The sequence below is a fragment of the Astatotilapia calliptera genome, chromosome 14 (genome assembly GCF_964374335.1).
Source record: "Astatotilapia calliptera chromosome 14, fAstCal68.1, whole genome shotgun sequence".
In the NCBI taxonomy this organism is placed as follows: domain Eukaryota; kingdom Metazoa; phylum Chordata; class Actinopteri; order Cichliformes; family Cichlidae; genus Astatotilapia; species Astatotilapia calliptera.
The window spans coordinates 11,563,412-11,585,883 of record NC_137435.1 but is presented as its reverse complement, the minus strand read 5'-3'; the positions used below and the strand labels follow the sequence as shown (position 1 = coordinate 11,585,883).

At 40.4% G+C, this 22,472-nt stretch overlaps 1 protein-coding gene across 2 annotated transcripts; it reads right to left on the bottom strand.

The window, feature by feature from the left end:
• Nucleotides 1-18,531, bottom strand: tada2a (transcriptional adaptor 2A). 2 transcript variants are annotated; one of them, XM_080288425.1, is made up of 15 exons: nucleotides 18,408-18,531; nucleotides 17,358-17,464; nucleotides 17,217-17,276; nucleotides 17,029-17,120; nucleotides 13,106-13,263; nucleotides 12,586-12,674; nucleotides 12,100-12,172; nucleotides 11,931-11,994; nucleotides 10,001-10,044; nucleotides 5,232-5,342; nucleotides 3,082-3,153; nucleotides 2,517-2,649; nucleotides 2,058-2,101; nucleotides 1,615-1,694; nucleotides 1-1,144 (listed from the first exon to the last, which is right to left on the bottom strand). In XM_080288425.1, exons 3-15 carry the CDS (start codon nucleotides 17,217-17,219, stop codon nucleotides 959-961), a joined length of 1,149 nt encoding a protein of 382 aa, XP_080144551.1. In that variant the 5' UTR covers nucleotides 17,220-17,276; nucleotides 17,358-17,464; nucleotides 18,408-18,531; the 3' UTR covers nucleotides 1-958. The 2 variants fall into 2 exon arrangements, with proteins under 2 accessions (XP_080144551.1, XP_026048612.1); XM_026192827.2 differs by lacking the exon at nucleotides 18,408-18,531 and adding an exon at nucleotides 17,870-18,026.
• Between the last annotated feature and the right edge of the window lie 3,941 nt (nucleotides 18,532-22,472).

Here is a 22,472-nt window from a genome sequence, read left to right as displayed (position 1 = left end):
TCGAGTGACTTTGATTTTATTGTCTGCATTAATTAAAACTACATCCAATCTAACAGCCATGACATCCCGAAGAGGATGCTGCTTATTATCATTTTAACCCTCAGTGCTGCAGTTATGTGGCTTGTGCCAGTTATACAATTTTCACCTCTGCAGCTTTCCAAAAAAATTACAATGAAATTATGTTTTCTTTTTATACTCTTTCCCCCATGAAAGCAGCATTTGATGACTTCTTCCTCAATGATGAGTTTTGACACCTCAGTAAAAACCAATAAAGACATGGTTAGACAATCATTAGAATAGTTTTTGTTTTTCCAGGAGTAGTTAAATGGGCAGAGACCACTCACACCAACATCTGATTAAAAAAAAAACAGTTACCTTGCTCTATAAGCAGCCCTGAAAAACCACTCATTTCATAAAAGAGCTCATTTCATCACTTGTTTTTTGCAAATGCAAACGGATCTCCACTAGGAAGTACAAAAACAGCTAAAAAAAAAATTTGAAGTAAATATTCATGTTATAAATATAATTTTACTATAAAATTTACTGAATTGTATGGTTTCGACAAGCCTCACATTTATGACCAAATGGTGCTCCGGTTCCTAATTTCACTAAATGAATCCGCTTATTAATTCAAACCTACAGTAAACTAAAAAGTTACCAAGAATTTTAATCCAAGCGGCTCTTTTACAGTTTAAAAATATCAACATGTACATCAGGTCATTTTCTAACACTTTATATCAGGAGAAATAAATACATAATTTTAATACAATCCCCTGTTCTTCTCACAATTATACAAGACTTGAGTACATTTAAACTAAAAACACACAATAACAAATGTTATAATATAACAAGCAGCAACAATCTGAACGTCTTACAAAACTTGAGCTGACAACATTACAAGATTAAAAACAAACTAAACACTAACCACGATCGAACTTCCCACTGTGGTCAAACACTCCTACGCCTTGGTGATGTAACCCTCTTTGATTAGGAAGTCATAGATCTTGCGAGTCTTGTTGACGTCGATCTTGATCAGCGCCCGCGCCTGCGCCAGCCGCAGCCCGCCCTGCCGTCTGCACTCGTTAAGTAAAGCTTGTTTGTACTCCAGGTAGGCGCCCGGTACCAGCCGCACCACCTGACACAGCTACAACCACAAAATAAACACAGGGTTTAGAAACGGAGGGAGTAGCTTTAAAAAACAAACACACCGGTAAATACAGTGCTAAAGTCTTGAGCCAACTCTCATTTCTTTACCTTTTTCTAAGAAAATACGTGAAGTGATTTATGTATTTTTCCAACTTGGGCATGCTTTTATTCCAATGGCAGTGTATTTGGCATCATTGTCAAGCTGGAAAAATTAAGACAATCACATGCTTTCAGATAGTATTCCACGATGGATCCAAATCTGACTGTACTTTTCTGTGTTCATAATTCCATCACTTCTGATAAGATTCCCAACACCACTGTCCAAAATGGAGATCCAAACCATGACAGAGGGAAGTCATTAAGAGAGGCCAGGGCCATGTTGTTGACATAGATGTGTAAGCAGATGACTAATGAGAAACGACTTAACGCATATTGACCCTTATTCCATCTGCCTGACCATATCTTTACCTCTTTCTCCCGCTCGTTGAGCTTCTCTGTTCCCGGCAGTCCGGTCAGGTTGAGAGGTGGGGCGCTCCGCCTACCTGTTGCTGTGGAGCAAAAAATTTCTACAGTCAAATGGAAATTCAGCACCACAATGTTAGCCAACCCTTCAGAGAACATAATAGCAGCCTGGCAACATGCAGTTAATTCCTTTGCATCGAAGAGACGGGCGAACAAATATTTACGCTGTGCAAATTGTGTAAATATAGCCATGTGGGAGTGTGCGTCCCATTTGTGCTCTGGAGGTTAGGGAAAGGCAGTTAATTTGAAAGGGAAACAAAAATAGCTAGGAAAATATGCAAGCAGGGGGCTATTTTTGAGCAGATAAATGGAGAAGTTGTTTGCATTAATGTGCCGGGAGCCACGGAGAGGACAGAATACATAAGGAAAGGTGGAAAGAAACGCCGTACCTGACACTGTGATTGTTGTGACAGCTGGAGTGATTCCAGCATCTCTGCAATCATTAAGAAAAGTGTTATTATCTTGGCTGCCATGTTTATATATGTACACACACACACACACACACACACCCCCACCCCTGGGCTTTTGTTCACTACTCTCACTCCAGGATCATCAGCCAGAAAAGAAGAATCATAGCATTCAAGGTTTTTTTTAAAAGGTAGAATAATTGGAAGAACTTGGATAACATCCAAAGAAAAGGATGAAAACAAGAGGAGCAGCGACCCATTAAAAGGACTAAAAATACAGCAGAGACTGTGGTGTAAGCGAGATGCTCTATAATACAGCTCGATTCATCTCAGCATGAACAGTGCTGGGAGTGATGACAGAGGTCAGTGTCTCCGGAGAGCGCGGCTTCACCAGCCCTTCTATTACACGCTGGGCTACAAGCGGGGAGTTTAGAGCCTTACATTGCAGCCTGTTTGCTGAGCCACTGCTGACAGGCTCTGCCATCCTGGATGTACTGCAGTACGTCACACAGCATGGTCCTCTTCCTCCGCTCGTCTTCACGCATTCGCTTCACCCGCTCGTACACCTTGGCACCTATTGCACAGAAAGGTGAACAAAGAGCGTACAAAATTAGGGCTGCGACTCGAAACTGCTACGCTGTTTAGGCCATAAAGTATCAGAAACTGCCAAAAATGTCCTTTACAATTTCGCACAGTTCAAGCTAACACCCTCACATGTCTTACTCTGCTGGATCAACAGTCCACATACCAAAGAAAAGCCCTAGGAGCCTGCGCACTTTTAGTCTTTCCGTGGCACACATTAACAAGCTGGTCCAGGATTAAAATTCCAAAAATGATCCAAACACTGTGAGTGTTCTGCTGGTGCAGCAAAAAATAATTGATTTGAACTGAACTAAAAATAAAGTGCAAGCCTGAATATAAACACATTTTCCTGCTTATGCACACAACTTTAAAATGAAGTTTTTGTTCAGGGGAGGAGGGAAAGAAAAGTTCAAACTTGACTCACTGCAGAAAGACTTGATCCCTGCTTTCCTGTACTCCTGCAGCCTGCGGATCTCTCTCCTCAGCTCAAACTCCACTGGAAACAAAGAGAGAGAGAGATGAAGGCAGTTAAAAGCAAACCTGTGCAGACTGTTGCAGAGATCCCTGAACTCACTTTCACACAGCTGCAGCTCACATTTCATTTAGCACAATGAGTAAGCATTTTGTGCTTCTCAGAACAGTTTCATACAGCATTCATAAAAAATTAAATCAACATCTGGGAACTGGACGGCTCGAGGACTACTGAGAAAGACACAAAAGAAAACATCAATGTCTGAATTGATTACTGGACTTTTTATGACTTTCATGACATGAGTAACCCCCCCCCCCAAAAAAAAAACAAAAAAAAACAAAAAAACAACATTTAGAAGCATCAAGCTCCATTACATATTTTTAGTATTTCATATTCAGATTAGTACATCTATGGCCGATATAACACCATCAATTAATCTACCAAGCTTCAGACTGTGGGAGGAAGCCGGAGTACACAGAAAACCTACATGCACAGTATTCAAACTCGACAGAGAAAGGCTGCAGTAGACCAGGAGATCTGAACCAGCAACCTGTTTGCTGCCCAGGACTCTAATTTTTCCAGGTTTGAACTGTTTTATTGTTGTTTATCTAGGTCATTGTCTTTTTGTATCACCTAGCCTCTCCTGAACTTTGGGTTATGAACTGGTGTCCTGATTTTTTTTGATACATTAGATACAAACAGGGACAGCAAATCCCCAACAAGCTTTATTTGTGTGCACTGCTTTTCAGGACACTGCCAAGGAATTGTTATGGGACATCCAGCTGGTCTGTTGCAGACTGCTTTCATTCACAGACACATGAACACGGATTTCAGCAGACTGTAGAGAATCCTGCAGGCTTTGATGTTATCCTGGTGTTTTTTTCCCCCCTCCTTTTTAAGCAATGGACTTGTTCTCACTGTGAACTTTGCAGCACGTCCACCTTTAGGGACAGTCCTGAATTTTCTTCATGCATGGACACTTTGTCCTACTGTGAACCAATTAACAGTGTAGTTTTAGCTTTGTTGTTGCAATAGATGCACGGTTCACATGAACCGTAAGTCCTTGACCATAAGAGCAGGTCTTTCTAGTATCCTGGGGTTTTTTTTTTTTTTTTTTTAAAGAAATCACTAACCTGCGCTATGACTGACTAATTAGTGTGGTCCAAAAAATAACGTTATCAGTTTAGTTCGTCTATCCATCTTCCACTTATCCAACGCAGGGTCACTGGGTGCTGGAGCCTAACCCAGCTGCAGGGGGTACACCCTGGACAGCTCACCAGTTTTGTGCAGAGCTAACAGCGAGAATGTGTTGCTCAATAACTGTGAAAGTGATTTTGATTATACTACATGTTATGAGTAATCAATCGATTAAGAAATCCTGGTTGTTCCAAAGATTAGTTACGATTTTTCTTGTAGCAGGATTAGCGTTCAACTTGAAGGTTAAGAAGACTGAAACCAACCTAATACATGCCTGTTTAATCTAACTGTGTGCTGGCTGTCGAACTGCAGCCAGAGCAGACTTAGCTTAGTTTAGCATAAAGATGGTAAACAAGTGGAAACAGCTAGCCAGGCTCCGTCCAACATGTAAAGAAAAAGAAAAAAATCCAGTCAGCACTTCCAAAGCTGACTAATTACCTTAATATATGTGAAGTGTAAAAATAAAAATCTGCTGTTTAAAGAGATGTAGGTGCTTGACTATTTCTTTGCAATGAACTGCAACTTCCTGGAGTCCCTGCTGGTTGCCAGGAAACTGCAACTGTCTGTGAGATGCCAATTTAAGAGATATCCAAATGACAGCAGAGGTTCAAAAACTTGATAAGCCTGTGTCAAGAAGCATTGCTGACTAATGAAGACATTTCGTGTTAGAATTTTCTTTAATTTGTACACAGACATAGTGGAAACGTGGGAATCTCTCAGAGAAAAACAGGAAGGGGTCTGGCATTACCTTCCCACAAAGATTAAAAATAACCTCCCTTGACGCTGCGATCGTCTGTGCGATGCTGAGACAGTGTGGCAAAAACTGGTCAAATCGATTCTCTGTGTTTGTGACAGTTGCTTAAATTGCACGTAACCCTGCCATGTGAACTCAGCCAGATACTAACATGCGTGACTTTCGATGAATTTGTCATGTTCAATTGGTCCAACCACTCTGGCAAATCTTCTCATGACATCATACAGCTCCTGCACCTCCTTTGGGTAGCATCGCTCCAGCACTACCGGAGACAGAGAGACGAGAAAGAGAGAGAGAGATGTGAGTAGGCAGGCAGATACAAACAAATATAAAACAGAAATATGAAAGAAAAATATCCCCAGCAGACACTTTTAGACGTGAGCAGTTTTTTTTTTTTTTTACTGCATTCTAGGTGAAGTAATTTGGTTTCTTTTTTGCAGTTAACCACCAGAGAACAGCCGTCAACTTGCAGCTCTGCATCAATGCTGTGCATATAGGCATGTAAATATTACCAACATTTATCACAGTCACCCTGTAGATGCACCGCTATGATTCTCTGAAGCTGGTGCAAGGGGAGAATTTGCATCCTGTAGCTACTAAATGGCCTGTATGGTCTCTCAGCATCCACGCAAACAGTGCTTAACAGATTTATCTAACCACAACCCAATGTAAGGCTTATGGAATAGCTGCCCTGAAGTAACAATACTGTTAGTTACCATCATTTATTCATGTTCTTGTAGGGGTTAACTGTACAGTAACCGTTCTTGTTCTGACAGGTGAACACACCTGTCAGCAAAAGGATTTCACACACATTTCTTTATTACACCTTCTTGCAACTGTTTCTTAATTTCTTACAATTTACACTACTCTCTTGCACATCTCTCAGTCTCACTGTTTACTTTTTGTTAACTTAGCTCTTGTTGTTTTTCTTTAACCACTGTTGTATGTATGAAATGTTTGCACTCTCTCACAGTATAAGGCTCTCTCTGTGCACCCGTGGCACTTTTATTATGTTGTTTATTTTCTGTAGACTGTACCACTTTTAATCTTGATCCTGTTGCTGTAACACAATATTTCCCTTGCGGGACGGAGTGACTAACTGTAAGCAAGAAGTAGCAGCTCTTTGATCTAAATTAGATTTTTAATGCTAAAACCTTGTTATCCAATAATTTTCAGATTTGCTTTAAAAAAAACAAACAAACAAAAAAAACAAAAAAAACAAAACAAAAACCAAAACACGTCACATGTTTTTTGATTAGGTTCCAGTTATTTAGTTGCATTCCTGACAGATTTGTGTGTTTCTTGTTTTTCTGTTTTTCCAAAACAGCATCCAACACTGTTGATCCATGAAAAGATGAAAAGAAACCCCCCCCCCCCAAAACAAAACAAAAACAAAACAAAACAAAAAACACAAAAAAAAACCACAACAATTTTATCCACCTTTTCTAAACTCACAGTCCACAACACCTCATCCCAGCTATCACAAGAGCCAGGGTTACTCTGGTCAGTTTGCCGTTCCTTCACAAGGCTACGACAGAGACAGACAACCATTCATCCTCACATTCACACCTACAGCCATGTATCCTAACATGCATGTCTCTGGCCTGCAGAAGGAAATTGGCTTACTGGGGAAAAAACAAGGTCCACAGCCAGCAGGTGGATTTAAACAGAGAACCTTTTATCTAAGAGGTGACACTGGATCATTTTACTGCCCCTAAAACCCTTCTCCTATCATAACTTAGTGAATGAACAGACATAATCACAACTTAAAGACTTAATAGCATCATATCATCTCAACAGAGTTCTTTGCTCTGAGCTTCCAGGCTTACACGTGGTTCACAGAATCTCCAAAAGCAGAATGGGTCTGACGAACTCTGAGTTATGGAAACAAATGCCATCTCTACTTTCAAGATTAGATTTTAAACTTTCCTTTTTGATAAAGCTTATAGTCTGCAGGGGGTCTGCTAACCTGAACCACTGCTTAGGTGTGTTGGTACAAACAGACCTCAGCAAAAGTGCTTGGGGACTTCCTTTGATGCACTCTTGCATTTTGTCTCCTTCAGTTTGTTTTGTCCCATTTGTTTTCATCCTTCTCCCCAAAAGGTTGTGACAGATGGCTGTCTCTCTCTGTTAAAACTGAGCTTTTCTTTCTCCCCATATGTGACTGTCATATCCTGGGGATCGACAAACACTGAACTGAAAATATATAATTTCATAATATAAAGCACCGTGAGACAACAGTTGTCCTGAACTAGCAATATATAGAAAAAATTCAAGTGGAAAAAATCCATCAAAACATTTTGATAATTGTGATTACAAGCTGAACGTGGGTGACAAGTTAAAAAAAAAAGTTAAACTGTGTTGGGTTATAATATGCCAACAGAACACTTTCAACGTTCCATGGGTTTGCACACATTTTGCCTAAAATTCCTGACAACTGTAGTCCCGGGAGATTTTTAAAGCAACTTAAAGGTTCCCTCAGACTGCTGGTTGTCAATGTCACCACACATCATCAGCGTACACCTGTTGTGTGCTTTCATCTATAACTCAGTGGATGTGCTGAAGAACAATGAATTAAACATTGTTTTGTTTAAGGTTGGCTGTAATAAAATGATATTTGATCAAAAATATTCAGGGCTGTCACGAAAAAAAAAAAAGGATTTCTCCAAAAACGGGACGGTGGTAGAGATAAAAGAAAAGAACTCAAAGATGAAAAATAGTAAAAATAGTAAAGGGCATGAATGATTGTCTGCGTCTCGGAAACTCTACAGGAGAGATGGAATACCTTATAAAAAGATATTCCCCCTTATCTGTTGCTTTTACGATGACGGCGCGACCGCTGTCCACTACATGTTCAGCAGGGATGAGATCTGGAGATCGCAAATGCCACAGCAAACGACTCACATCATTTTCATTACATCACAGTAGAGACCAGAACAGAAATGCTTTATCACAGTATTAAGGTGAACACTCAGATCAACTTTATTGATTTGCAGTGACTCTTCACTCCAAGGAGACAAGTGAGCAAAAACCATTTGGAAAAATGATTCTCACAGCAATAACAGAGCCACTGCATAACCCTCATCGCAAGGGTCAAGGGCTCAGGTTTCTCTTTTAATTTGCCCCGCCCCCTGTCTACAGACAAGTAAATAATGGCGAGTTTCAAGGCAGTTTCACCTCCAGACTGCTCAGGTCGGACAGAGGCGGTACGCTCACTAATTGTTTTTGCACACAGTCTGTCACTTTACAAAAGTGTTTTGAGACTGAGTAATTTCCACACAGACAACCTTCATCAGTCGGAGGAGGAGACTGAACAACCCGAACAATTTTTCTGTGTATGACTATTTGGTGTTCGTACCTAATTCAAATCTAAACAGCCTAAATGAATTCGCACATTTCTGTACAAAGCTGCAGCGTGCCTTCTTCAGCTATAAATGCTGAATACATACAAACTGTCCAGCTAGCATATAGCCGATGGTTTAACTTGACAGTGCAATCAAAAGGGGCCAAAAGATTCAAATTTCAAAGCCAACAATGATTTTAATGCAACAGTTCTACAATTAGTTTTGGTCCCCTATCTTTTCTAATTGAAAGTGTAGTCAAGGAGCACTACAGGAAGAAAAAATGAATGAAATTAAACAGAATCAGCAACCCTGTCCCTGTGATTTGTCACAGTAACGCCCCACTGCTGTGTATTCACCATGTTTAGCTCTCACTCTGAAAGCGCTTGTTGTGCTCATGTGAAAGCATTGCCCGTGTTGCTGAGTAACAGACAAGTGTCAAAGCCACCGAGGAAAGCTGATGTGTGTGTGTGTCAGGGTCAAATTCCATCGTCAGACTCCAGCCTGCGAGAGCTAATTATCAGCTGCCATCTCAGGCTAAACACATGAAGTCATGCTCTGAGCAACACAAGGAAAAATGTTCATATCTCCGAGGAGACATCAATGCTGGACCTGTGTGTGGTTTCACATGATCGGCACACAAAACTGACTGCAAATAGCAACGTAACCTGAATCATTCAGAGAGGCGAGCTCTTACAGGACGTCAAACAGATCGCTGTCCTGAAACAACAACGCTGGTCATTCTGCCTCCAGCAGTCACTGAGACATGATACCGTGAGCCTCCTGGGCTCAGATACTGCTTCCATTATTGCATGTGACACACACACACACACACACACACACACACACACACACACACACACACACACACACACACACACACACACACACACACACACTTTGACAGTCTCCATGACAACCAGTCTGCAGCTCTACAGCTACTCCGAGTTCCCTTTTGTCTCCAAAGACTGGGGAGATAAGGGAAAAAGAGGAAGGAGGGCTAACTGGAGGCTGGAGGATACATAAATAAAACATGAGGGGAGAACTCTTCAACTCCCCAACCACAGACAATTTCACAGAGCAACACATGGAGATATAACGAAGGGCAGGGTGGTCGCACATAGTTTAAAAAGACACGCTCTAATTGGACAAATCCATTCACAGCAGTTCTCGCTGTGTAATGAAAAAAAAACCCCAGAGATGCAAAGAATTACGTTACTGAGCTCGCTGCAACCCAACCTGTAACGGGTGGATCAATAAAAACAGCTCTCTTTCTCCTGACACACTTCAGCCATTATGGCAGCAAAGCTCACCGCACTGTGATTGCAATTATGCCGCGGCACACTCGAGCCAACGCAGGCTATTCGTACCATTCGCTGTAAATATAAGCGCGGCCAGTTGCCACACATCAGCTACCAGAGGGGCCGTGGAGGTTAACGGTGGTTATTACAGCGGAGTTATTTGCATGCATCCATGGAAACCCTCTGTGCCGATTTGGCTGCCAGATATCGCATGTCTCCCTGAGCTGCTATGAATACTGTCGCAGCCAACCCCAAGAGTGTTTCAAAAGAGGACTCACTCTGGAATTTCCGCAGGTTGATCAATCCATGGTCTCGGATTATCCTGAAAGAAACAAAGACATGGATGTAGACATTTATTTTCTGACTTACGCTACACTTTGGAAAGTTAAAAATACAGTATATATCAACTATATGATCATTTTGAGGGCTGTAGTTTGGTGTGCTCGTGTCCATCACATTACATCATAATGAGGTTCTGCATTACAGCCCACAAACGACATTCTCCAAACTGATCCTCGAGCTGAATCAATCCTCTGCAAAGTAATCTGCAACAAAAACTGATCATGCTGATCTTTGTGAAGACGTCCAAGCTGCACTGCACCCAACAAACTGGACACTGAGTGCATCGACATTACGCATTAATACACTGAAGCTTTTAATAACAAGCAGAAATAACTTACCATGTTAATTAAATTAGGAATAATAACATTTACAATTACTTACAGAAAATGAATTTAATGACTTATAACAGTATAAAAGCAATAAATGTGACACATTCAGGAGATTCCTACTTTCACGTCTGAGTTTCACAACATCTTTTTCAACCACATACAGAAACACTTTAAAACCAACAGCCCTGTTGATAAATGAAGGAGGAATATTTAGGACGCCTGGAAATTAAGCTCAAGGCTTTTCATGACTATTTAAAGGCCTGTTTTGAGGGGAATAAAATAAATGGCCTTTAGGCCCTCAAAACCTGCAATTATGCTAAAAAGTGTGCTTTAAGGTTCAGCTCAACTTCTGATCTTAAAAGCCTTTCTGACAAGCTACAAGTTAGCAGAGATAAAACCGGGTCTCAGGGACAGATGAGGGAGCTGTAAAACACTCATTCCCTCCTAGTCAGACATGCCATTCCAAGCGTGCTCAGGGAGCATGAAGTCGTTAAAAGTTGATTTAGTGATGGATACGCTGCAGCAACGCTTGTCCGTGTATGTCCAAGAATGACAGCTAATGTGTTAAAGGCAGATTAATATCCTTAGAAACCTTTAAAATTGACTTCAATTTCTTATTACATCAGCTGACTATCAGAATACAGAAAAATAGTCATTGTGATTTCCTGCAGCCCACAGTGACTTGAATTTGAGGGCTTTCCAGTACCCAATGATAACCACCAGTTGCCATTTTATTAGGTACAATGGGTTTTACTGTTTACTGTTTTAACTGCTGCTACATATGCAACGTTATCTATATTTCTCTACCCACCAAACTTAACTCAATAAATGTGAGATACATACAACAGAACTGAGTATTACTGGGATTTACAGTGGACTGTGAGACGAGCGTGAGCAGGGGGTGTGATCCCGGTAGCCTCTCTGATTAGCTACAAGTAAACTGTGCACAGTACATTTTCTATGAGCTTCAAAACATTTTCCAAACTCTCCTCTGGTGAGAATGCTCTCCATGCCCAACTAAAACTGGGCAAAATGTCAAGCAGCTTGGCATGCACGTCGTTCACTGGGGGGACAGACACATTTTCCCAATTTCCAAAAATATATTCAGGGTTTGAATAGAAGTTCCCGCAGCTTGTAAGTTGCACCTGAATGACTCCCTGCGGCTTGTAATGAGAGCCTGAAAAAGGCTTAAATATGCAATTATAATCATGCTGCTGACTTTGTGACAATCCCTCTCAGGATTCGTGTCTTTAAAAAGCTTTTAAGAAAATAACAAGGTTTAGATTAGAAGTTATAAATGTATTAGCGTAATGAAATCATTAATATTTAAATGGTGTAGATAGGATGTTGGAATTGTTAGCCTTGTTCATTTTAATACAGTATGAAATGCATTTTTTTCAACCTGAAAGTATAATGAAGTATCCCTGGAAACTGAGGTTCCACAATAAAGGCTTATGATGCCACCTGCTGACACACTGGAGTCATTACATTACATTGAATTAATTTTTCATCCCATAATAAATTAAAGGAGACCTACTTCTTCCTCCGTTGTCTCTCCTTTAATCTTGAATGATAAATATCAACAACTGCAAGCTTCAGTGCTGAAAAACAAGAACATGTGCGACACAGTTCACAGGTTTTGTAATGTAAATGCTGGGATTCACACTGTTGTTGTTTAGTTGTCAATAAAACAAAATGTAACCCACCACGAAGGACGTCTGAATCATCATCCACAAAGTCAATATCTTTCAAATCCCATTCTGCATAGTTGTCAAACTCCTTTAATAGAATGGACACGTAAGGGAAAATGCTATCAATATTAAACAGCAAATCAAACAACAGGAAGATTCATAGACCTTTTACATATGCCCAGAACTTGGAGGAAAGCATCCCTACAGTAAAGCATGGTGGTGGCAGCGTCATGCTGTGGTTAAGTTTTCCGGCAGTAGGAACTGGGAAACTAATCCGTGATGAGGGAAAGATTAATAATAACCTGCTCCATAGCACTTTTTTGTGTTTTAAACGCCAAAACAAAACAAATATAACACATTAAAAATTAACTCATGTAACTTGCCACTTAAGTACTTCATGAGCCACCTTTATCTTTTCCACACATACCTTTATTCTGTGCACTTTCGCGCTACCATGCATCCAAACACACAATCAGCTACAGGACAAATGTGTTCCCTCACCTCCATGAAGTCGGCTCTGGCAGGCATGTATCCAGCCATGTCGCGAGACAGCACCGAGTCAAATGTGGGCCGAGGGGGATCGTCGCTCGCTGTGGCATCACAGAAAATTTAGCAAGATAAAGCTTAAAAATGTAAAGATCAACAAAGAGCACCACCTCCAAATTTTGTGCATTTTATAAAATCAGACACGTAACAACCGTCTGTCTCTACTTTGAATTTGTCAAATGATGCAAGAATAAGACGTTAAAATGCTTGTGGAGCAGTCAACACTGTGACAGATGGAGACCTGAAGCCCGCCAGGAAATGAGACACGATCCTCAGTCACCAACTGCTTCTGCCCAACTGTCGGGCCGGTGGCTTCAAATTTTATATGTTAAACTTTCTTCTAGATGCCCTAAAGGCCCATAATGAAACCTGGAATAATATTTAATAAAACTAAATAATAAATAATAATAATAATAAACAATCAAACTTAATCTAAACACTTTTTAATAATGAAGTAAACATTGTGGGTGCTTACGTTTAAAAGGAATAGCGCCCTCTGCAACACGAGAGTCTTTTGCTTTCCGCAGGCTGAGCAGGGTGGAGGAGAAGAGTGGGTTATTGATGAAATTCTTCATGTAGTGGCTCTCACACTCCTCTTTGGTTTTAGTGCGCATCTGATACGCAACATCTTGCCTGATGAAGACAAGCAGGGAGAAGGAACAGATCAAAAATAACTGGAGGCTTTCATATGATACTTTTAGCCAACTAAGGCTATAGTTATGGCACTGTATGGTTCAAACACCTTTTTATGGGAGAAAAAAAATGTTCTTCATTAGAAACTTCAACCATGTCCTAAAACCTAATCTCTGTTTTCAAGACATCACCAAATCAAACATTTGAGTTTCAATCACCAGGCGTCTAAGTCAAACAATTAATATGTAACTTGTGAGCAAGCAAAACAGTTTGTGAATGCAGTGGTGCAGAGTGGTGACTACAACTCAAGAGTTTCAACCTTCAGGCTATGAAACTCAGTGTGCTCAAAAAAGAGCAGGAATTATAGGAAGAGGTCTCAGTCTTATGCAGGCTTGGCATAATTAGAAGAATTGAACTGATTTGTTTCACTCATTTACTTATGAATTACATTTTCTGTGAAAAACCGCAACTTCTTTATCATCAGAGTTTGAAAGCTGTGCAGAAACAGGAGGAAAAAAATGGATTTGCAAGATACATGGATATGAACCTACAATGCATTACACAAAAAACAACTATACAGTTCATCTACACCTTAATCTGTTCATCAGCTGGCACATCGCTACCCGCGGGGAGAAGGACGCCATCTCCTGATATTCTAGTTTTTCTACTAGTGAGCTTGAGTTCAAACATGGGTGACTGCACTGTGACCCTTGTTCAGCCTTTCCTCCCTCGTGTTTTTCTCTCCCTGTGCATGAAAGCGTGGAAGGGTTTTAACAGCTTCGAGCTGATGGGCAACTTGAGCTGTAGCAACCGTTAACAGACAGTTAACTCTACATGGGTCAACATTATAGCACTAGCCTGGAGCCAGCTCTATAATTGATAGTTTTAATTATAATTTCATTTTAATTATAATTATAAATTATAGTTTTATAATTTATAGTTTTATAACAACTAATAAAGGCCTGTGCTACAGTACTGTTTGGCCAATTCATGATGTTGAGAAACTGATAAACTTAATCACACTGAGAAAAGTAGATCATAAAATCAAATATAGCAACATCTCCAAATTGTGACCCTTACAGTAACAATGTTACATCATTTGAGTTAAGCTTACGGTATTTCAAGATTATATTAAACATTTAATGATGGATAAAAAACTGTTTAAATGTACTTAAGCAAATGGGATTTGAAGCCATAAATATGCAACTATTATGAAAAGTTATGTTCTAAAATCCTCATTTACTATACGGGAGTGCACTTCGTTGAACAAAACCTTGCATACCAGTTTTTATTTAAACAAAGAAGAGGCGTGGACTGTGTCAGACTGACAGGTGTAGTAATACAATAGTAGACAGTGGGCCATTAACCATACATAGATGTAGATACATTTTGCTCTATATAAATATACAATCAGTCCAATATTTATTTCCTATTTATTTACAAAAATAACATCCCATCCCAACATTTCTTTAAAACTTTTCTCAGTTTGATTAAGTACATCAGCCAGTCAACAGCATAAACAGGCCAACATGTACTGTCTGTTTTTAGGTGATTCCTAGGCAACATAACATTGTAATATCAGATATAGATAAGAACTTTCAGGTTTCTAAGTCACACCTACAGTGGGGCAAAAAAGTATTTAGTCAGCCACCGATTGTGCAAGTTCCCCCACTTAAAATGATGACAGAGGTCAGTAATTTGCACCAGAGGTACACTTCAACTGTGAGAGACAGAATGTGAAAAAAAAAAATCCATGAATCCACATGGTAGGATTTGTAAAGAATTTATTCGTAAATCAGGGTGGAAAATAAGTATTTGGTCACCTCAAACAAGGAAAATCTCTGGCTCTCACAGACCTGTAACGTCTTCTGTAAGAAGCTTTTCTGTCCCCCACTCGTTACCTGTATGAATGGCACCTGTTTGAACTCATCATCTGTATAAAAGACACCTGTCCACAGCCTCAAACAGTCAGACTCCAAACGCCGCCATGGCCAAGACCAAAGAGCTTTCGAAGGACACCAGGAAAAGTATTGTAGACCTGCACCAGACTGGGAAGAGTGAATCTACAATAGGCAAGCAGCTTGGTGTGAAAAAATCAACTGTGGGAGCAATCATCAGAAAATGGAAGACATACAAGACCACTGATAATCTCCCTCGATCTGGGGCTCCACGCAAGATCTCATCCCGTGGGGTCAAAATGATCATGAGAACGGTGAGCAAAGATCCCAGAACCACACGGGGGGACCTGGTGAATGACCTGCAGAGAGCTGGGACCAAAGTAACAAAGGTCACCATCAGTAACACACTACAACGGCAGGGAATCAAATCCCGCAGTGCCAGACCTGTTCCGCTGCTGAAGCCAGTGCATGTCCAGGCCCGTCTGAAGTTTGCCAGAGAGCACATGGATGATACAGCAGAGGATTGGGAGAATGTCATGTGGTCAGATGAAACCAAAGTAGAACTTTTTGGTATAAACTCAACTCGTCGTGTTTGGAGGAAGAAGAATAGTGAGTTGCATCCCAAGAACACCATACCTACTGTGAAGCATGGGGGTGGAAACATCATGCTATGGGGCTGTTTTTCTGCCAAGGGGACAGGACGACTGATCCGTGTTAAGGACAGAATGAATGGGGCCATGTATCGTGATATTTTGAGCCAAAACCTCCTTCCATCAGTGAGAACTTTGAAGATGAAACGAGGCAACATGACAATGATCCAAAACACACCGCCCGGGCAACAAAGGAGTGGCTCCGTAAGAAGCATTTGAAAGTCCTGGAGTGGCCTAGCCAGTCTCCAGACCTCAACCCCATAGAAAATCTGTGGCGGAAGTTGAAAGTCCGTGTTGCTCGGCGACAGCCCCAAAACATCACTGCTCTCGAGAAGATCTGCATGGAGGAATGGGCCAAAATACCAGCTACTGTGTGTGCAAACCTGGTAAAGACCTATAGTAAACGTTTGACCTCTGTTATTGCCAACAAAGGTTATGTTACAAAGTATTGAGTTGTATTTTTGTTATTGACCAAATACTTATTTTCCACCCTGATTTACGAATAAATTCTTTACAAATCCTACCATGTGGATTCATGGATTTTTCTTTCACATTCTGTCTCTCACAGTTGAAGTGTACCTCTGGTGCAAATTACTGACCTCTGTCATCATTTTAGGTGGGGGAACTTGCACAATCGGTGGCTGACTAAATACTTTTTTGCCCCACTGTATGTGCCAAGTTTGCTTGCTTAACTCCTGACTGTGTAGAAGTTTGCAGACAAAGAAGCAAACAAGAGAAATTCTCTGCAACATTTCGTTCACTTGTTATCTTTGTTACTGTCGGTAACAGATGTTTAGAGATTTTTTATGCACAATGATCTGAAAAATTAGCTTAAAGAGATGCAATTGCCATTAAATGAAACATTTATGTTGGAAAATAAGTTAGTGGTTATTTTTGCTGCCTGAGAGCAAGTAGAAGCTGTGTTCGAAGCCACAGGCCAAATAAGGCACAATACTAGATACTCTGGCTTCCTCCTAAAGTCCAGAGACTGCTTTTTAGGTTAACTTGTTCTAAAGTGACAGTAGATGAATGTGAGTGTGCACAGTTATCTGTCTCTGTGTTAGTCCTGCGACAGACCAATAACCCGTTTAGCTTGTACCCCACCTCTGGAAACTGGACTGCATGCCATAAATCTTAGCATTCAGGCTTTTTAAGAAATAAGGACATGTGTATGTAGTTTATAAGGAAATCTCACCAAACAACTAGAAAATACTAACCAATTTCCAAAGCCACAGTCCATGACGGCTTCAAGCAGGGCCATCTCTTCCTGGGCTGTCCACCCAGGCTCCAGCACGGGGAAATCTGACGTCTGCATAACGGGGTGAAAGATGAACATTGATGTTGAAAGACAGCCACACTGGATAAGATTTTATTTGTTTGTTTGTTTGTTTTTTATTTCACTCACCATGATTTCATATTTGTGATCACTCTGGTGCTTCTTGTACTCAAATCCTCTGGTGAAGCACTGAAGGGAAACAAAATGTTTAGTTTCAGTCGGACTGGGTTTGTCTGCAGGTAAATTTAAGAGTTTTTGTGACCGATTCACCTGGAGGCACAGCAGGAAAGGTGAGGGTCCACATTCTGCACATTTGATATAAGGCTCAGTCAGATACGATGAACAACCTCTGCACGGCGGTTTATCGGAGGGGTCATCTGAAATCACGTGATTTTAACACTTTAAGTCACCAGGTAGGGTTGTATAACAAATCAGCTGACATTTCTTTACATGAAACGAGCTTACAATGTAAACAAGACTGCAGATTTCAATTTATTAGGCTTTACAGCGAGCTTTAAGCTAAACCACACATGCTAACTTTAAAGCGCCATGTATGATAATGTTTCATCACCGTTTGAAAAGCAGCTCAATAACAAAAGGCACCAAAGGCTGTTAAAGTAGTTAACACGCCGTGTTAGCATCGCTGCACGCTAACGCTAATGTTAGCATAGCAGACCCAGCTTAATATAGCTAACCTGAGATAATAACCCCAAAAATGATAGACGATAACACTTTAAAGCTGAAGTGGATACGTGTATCTGTGACATATTACTAAAACTTACTTGCAAAAGATGCTAGGCGGTCCATAGGATTACGTTTAAATGAAACTTAATAACAGCTTCGACGTTTAGGTTCCATCTATTTTTCAAAGCTCGCAAGTGACCCTGATTGTGAAGGCACAGCTAATCGAGCTCAGATAACTCAATACTCCCCTTAGATATTTTCTATAAGGAGGATCGATAACTAACTAAGAAATGTAATACATGTAAAATATTTGGTATTTATATTACGGCTAAATATATAGAGATTATAATAATCCCACATTGGGCAAATATACTTGCTACAGCAGCACAAGGGTCAGAGACAAAATGTGAAGTAATTATATATTAGAAAACAATAAAAACAGAAAATAAAACAAGACTTACAAAAAAGCTAATACTTTTAAAAATGCAAAAATCAATAAAATACAAGACTAAAACATTTTTGTAGAAAATGTACTATATACACACACACTAATATACACTAAAAGCCACACCACAGAGATTAAACAACAAAACAAAATATATGTATAAAAAGTGCAGTGGGAATGATAATACATACACAAAAATGGTGGGCCGTCCTACACTGCGGCTAGAGGACTGGCCATGACAAAGCTGGCCCTCTTCATTAGAGTATTAAGTTGTTTTCTGGTTCCTCTCCGTGCTGCCACCTCCCCAGCAGAAAACTGCATAAAAAATTGCAATAGACCTCACCAGGTCATAAAAAGTCCTCAGTAATGTCCTGCACGATCAAAAAGACCCAGAAGCCAACTTTGACCCTTCTTGTACATAGCCTTGGACCAGTAATCAAACCACTCCAATCTACTTTTAAGGTGAACCCCCAGATATTTGTAACTGTCCGCCACCCTGATGTCCAAACTATGGATGTTCACTGGTATGATAGGTGTTGGTTTTCTCCAGAAGTCAACCACCATCTCCGTTGTCTTATTGGTGTTAATGTGCAGGTGATATACAACCACTTTAAGCTAGAGGTAGAGTGAAATGGAGGCAGATGATCTGCTGTGGTGACCCCTAAATAAAAGGAACAGCTGAAAAAAGAAGACTGATATATATTTATATAATCATGTTAATTAGTTTAATTTTAATGTCACTTCGCCATTTATTTTTTTATTTTCTTTGCAATGACCTACCAAAACTTACAATTACGATTATATTGTACTATATTTATTTTTGTATGTTTTTTTTTTTTTCATATTTCTTGTGTTTCAGCATTTCAGCTTCAGTATTCAAAGGCGCTGTCTGCTGTCTGGGTTGACCTTTCACCTGGCTGGCTCACAACACAACTATTAAAAAGGCAATCAAAATACATAAATAAACACATAAATATAACAATTATTAAATGTAGGAAAGGAAATTTAAACAAGAATATAAATAAATAGTTGAAATAATAATAATAATAATAATAAATGGTACAGGTAGAGACAAATTAAAGGTGAAATTTCTGTTAATGTTGCTGACAGCTCTTTATTGTTGTTTTTGCCATACATGTACAACAGTCCAAGAATAGTATGGAGTATAATACCTAATAATATCATATAAAATATAAAATCAAAATGTTTCACAGACACATGGAGATGATCTGTTTCACTTTTAATCTCTCACTTCTCTCACTGCAGTTTAGTGACATAGCCCCAGACCTAGTCCCAGTGAAAAGCGCCTTTATTAAAAACGATATTAAATAAAATTACAGCATGTTAGCAGGCTGGACTTCTTCTGAAAGGACCCCGTTTAGAAAAATTAAATAGTGTATGTATGTGATCTTTATTATTTTCGCCACTCTTCTGTCATTCTCCATCTTACCACAGGGTGCCGATCTTGGACTATTTCTCTAATGAAAACAATAAATGTCGTGCAAGTCTTTGTCTGCCTTTCTGTACACAGCACCACCTGAGCTTCATATAAGCAGCGTATATTAGGCTGAATAATGGAAAGAAAGATCATAGATGTGGAACCTTATATGCAACATCCCCATGCTGTTTTTTCTTGTCCCCCATAAAATTCTTCTACAAGTACTACTTGCCCTGAAAATGACTTTAAAACAGCTCATTCTGATGCAATAAATAGCTATGACTCCAGATATTTTCCAGGGTCTGTATCCAGCATTGGCCCCCTGAATCAAATAAAACCCCAGCAACTTAAGGTCGCCCCCTGTGATTGCACGCTAAGGGACCTAGCAAAGCAAATATCTGAACACTGATGTGTAAAACTGCAACCTTGCATGCATCAAAACCACTTAAAGTATGAAAAAAAAGAAATATTTTTGTGATTTGAGTAAAAGGACCCTCTGATTCAGTCCAGATGTGATGGAAGTAGCTCGGTAAAAAGAGGGCAGGCACTGGTGTAATGGTGTTAAACTAGGCCTATTGCTTTACACCTTAATTGCCACTCATGATATTTACAAAGAAATGTAATCCATTTCACATTTTCATAGTTTTCTGCTTGATTTCAAAAGATATAATGGTGTGCTTTATATAATTTGCTAAAGCCCAAAATTCATAAACAGGCTCTAATGTGGCTGTGAACGTGCACATTGGGTTAAATCTGTGTACTCTGCTTTCCTCCTGTTAGCCTGCGCTATGTCCATGAGGACGATCCACAGTGACAAGTGCGTTCAGTTGCAGCATACTCTGCGTCCCATCTCCTGACCCTCTGGGGCTGCACCAGACCTCTGGGGAGAGACTCAGACAGCACAAGAGCCCAGAGCAATGCAGATCCACTGGTAATGACAAAGTGGCTATCCGACAGACTGTGCATAATAGAGGGACAGTTGCACTCTCCCCCTCATTGGAATTTCCAGCTTCCTGCCAGAGCAGAGTTTATTTAACAGTCCTGTGAGAACGTTATGATTTATTTATCTTTGAAAGAGGAACTCTTCATTTCTGGGTGACAGTTTGGAGTACAAATGGAATATGGATGTGTGTAAACTCATAACGGCCACCTTTAAAAAGTGAACCTTTTCTTCCTGCTGGAAGTACACTATCTGATCAAATGTTTTATGTGCATACAAACACAAATCTCACATTAAACAAAGTACAATGAGATTAGTGCGTGTACATAAGTGAAATTTACAAGGCAAAAGATCAGTCTGAGAACGTTTTTTCTCCTCTGTGATTTGTGTGACATCAGTGATATGTCCTTGAGCATTTTTACAATCACCCTATGATTCGGTAGCTTGTCGAAGCAGCTTTAGCAACAACAAGTTGAAGTGATTGTTTTCTGTAAGACTTTATCAGTGGAGGAACTCTGGCTCACTCTTCTTCACAAAGTTCCTGGAGTTCATTGTTGTTTGTGAGCATTCGGTTACACGTAGCTCTCTTAAGGTCCCACCACACTGCAATCAGGTTGAGGTCTGATTCTTTTCTTTCTTCAGACATTCTGCTGTAGATTTGCTGCTGTGCTTGGGATCATTGTCCTGTTACATGATATAATTTCAGCCAACCTTTAGCTGTCATGCAGATGGCCTCACATTTGACTCTAGAATACTAAGGTATACAGAGGAGTTCATGGTCGACTCAATGATTGCAAGGTTCGTTGGCTATAAAACAAGCTCATATTAGCACCCTTCCACAACTGTGCTTGATAGTTGGTATTAGACGGTTGTTCCAATATGCTGTGTTTTGATTTGCCAAGTATGATGCTGTGCAGTGTGATGAATGTCTCCACTTTGGTCTCATCTGTTCAAAGGATATTGTTCCAGAAGTACTATGGTTTGTTCAGATGCAACTTTGTTCCTGAAATGTTCTTTTTACAGAGAAGAGGCTTTCTCTTGGCAGTCCTTTCAAACAAGCAAACAAGCTATTTAACATTTGACATCTTGACTGAGGTGTACAAATGTCAGGCTCAGGAGGGACTCGGAGTCAGACCGTCACTAAAGTTCACGTTTTATTTACACACACAGACACCAGGTGCGAATATATACAGGTGAGGGGGCACAGGAAGAGGGTCTCCGGGAAGCACAGGCACGGGAAGAAGAGGGCTATGTACAAAATCCACTGAAGCTCGGGTAGCTCGGACTCCGGCTTTAGCTCACCAACGGCGGTCCTCAGGCTGGCGAGAATCCTGGCACAGAGAGGAAAGGCAGGTAAGTAGTGGCACGACAGAAACTCAGAAAAAGGCTCAGATAGGTGATGACACTGACGAGTGTTACACAATAATCCAGCGAGGAAGCACTCTCCGCAGCCGCCTTAAGAAGTGAGTGAGATGATTGCTTGCAGGTGTCCGAGCCAGGGGCTGGAGCCGTCATGACTCCGCCCCGGTAGAGCGCAGTGCAGGGGAGAGAGAGAGATGCAGCACAACAAAAACACTTGTAGCCATACAGAGTCAGCCGAGAAGGCACAGGGTCATGACAACAAAGGCTCAGATGGAGTACTTGGATTGGAAGTTGCTGAGATGTCCACTCCTTAGGAAGATTGTAGAACTTTGATAACATAAACCTGAATGCTCCAGATGAGGAAACTGAAAAACCTCTGCTTTTATAGAGGTGCTCACACTTGCTAATGATCAGTTAACCTGACCTGACTGCTACTTACTCTTAATTTCAATGGAAGCAGCAAGTGTTCACTTGGTTTTCCTCAGTACTTCATATATTAAGGACATACTGTTCAAA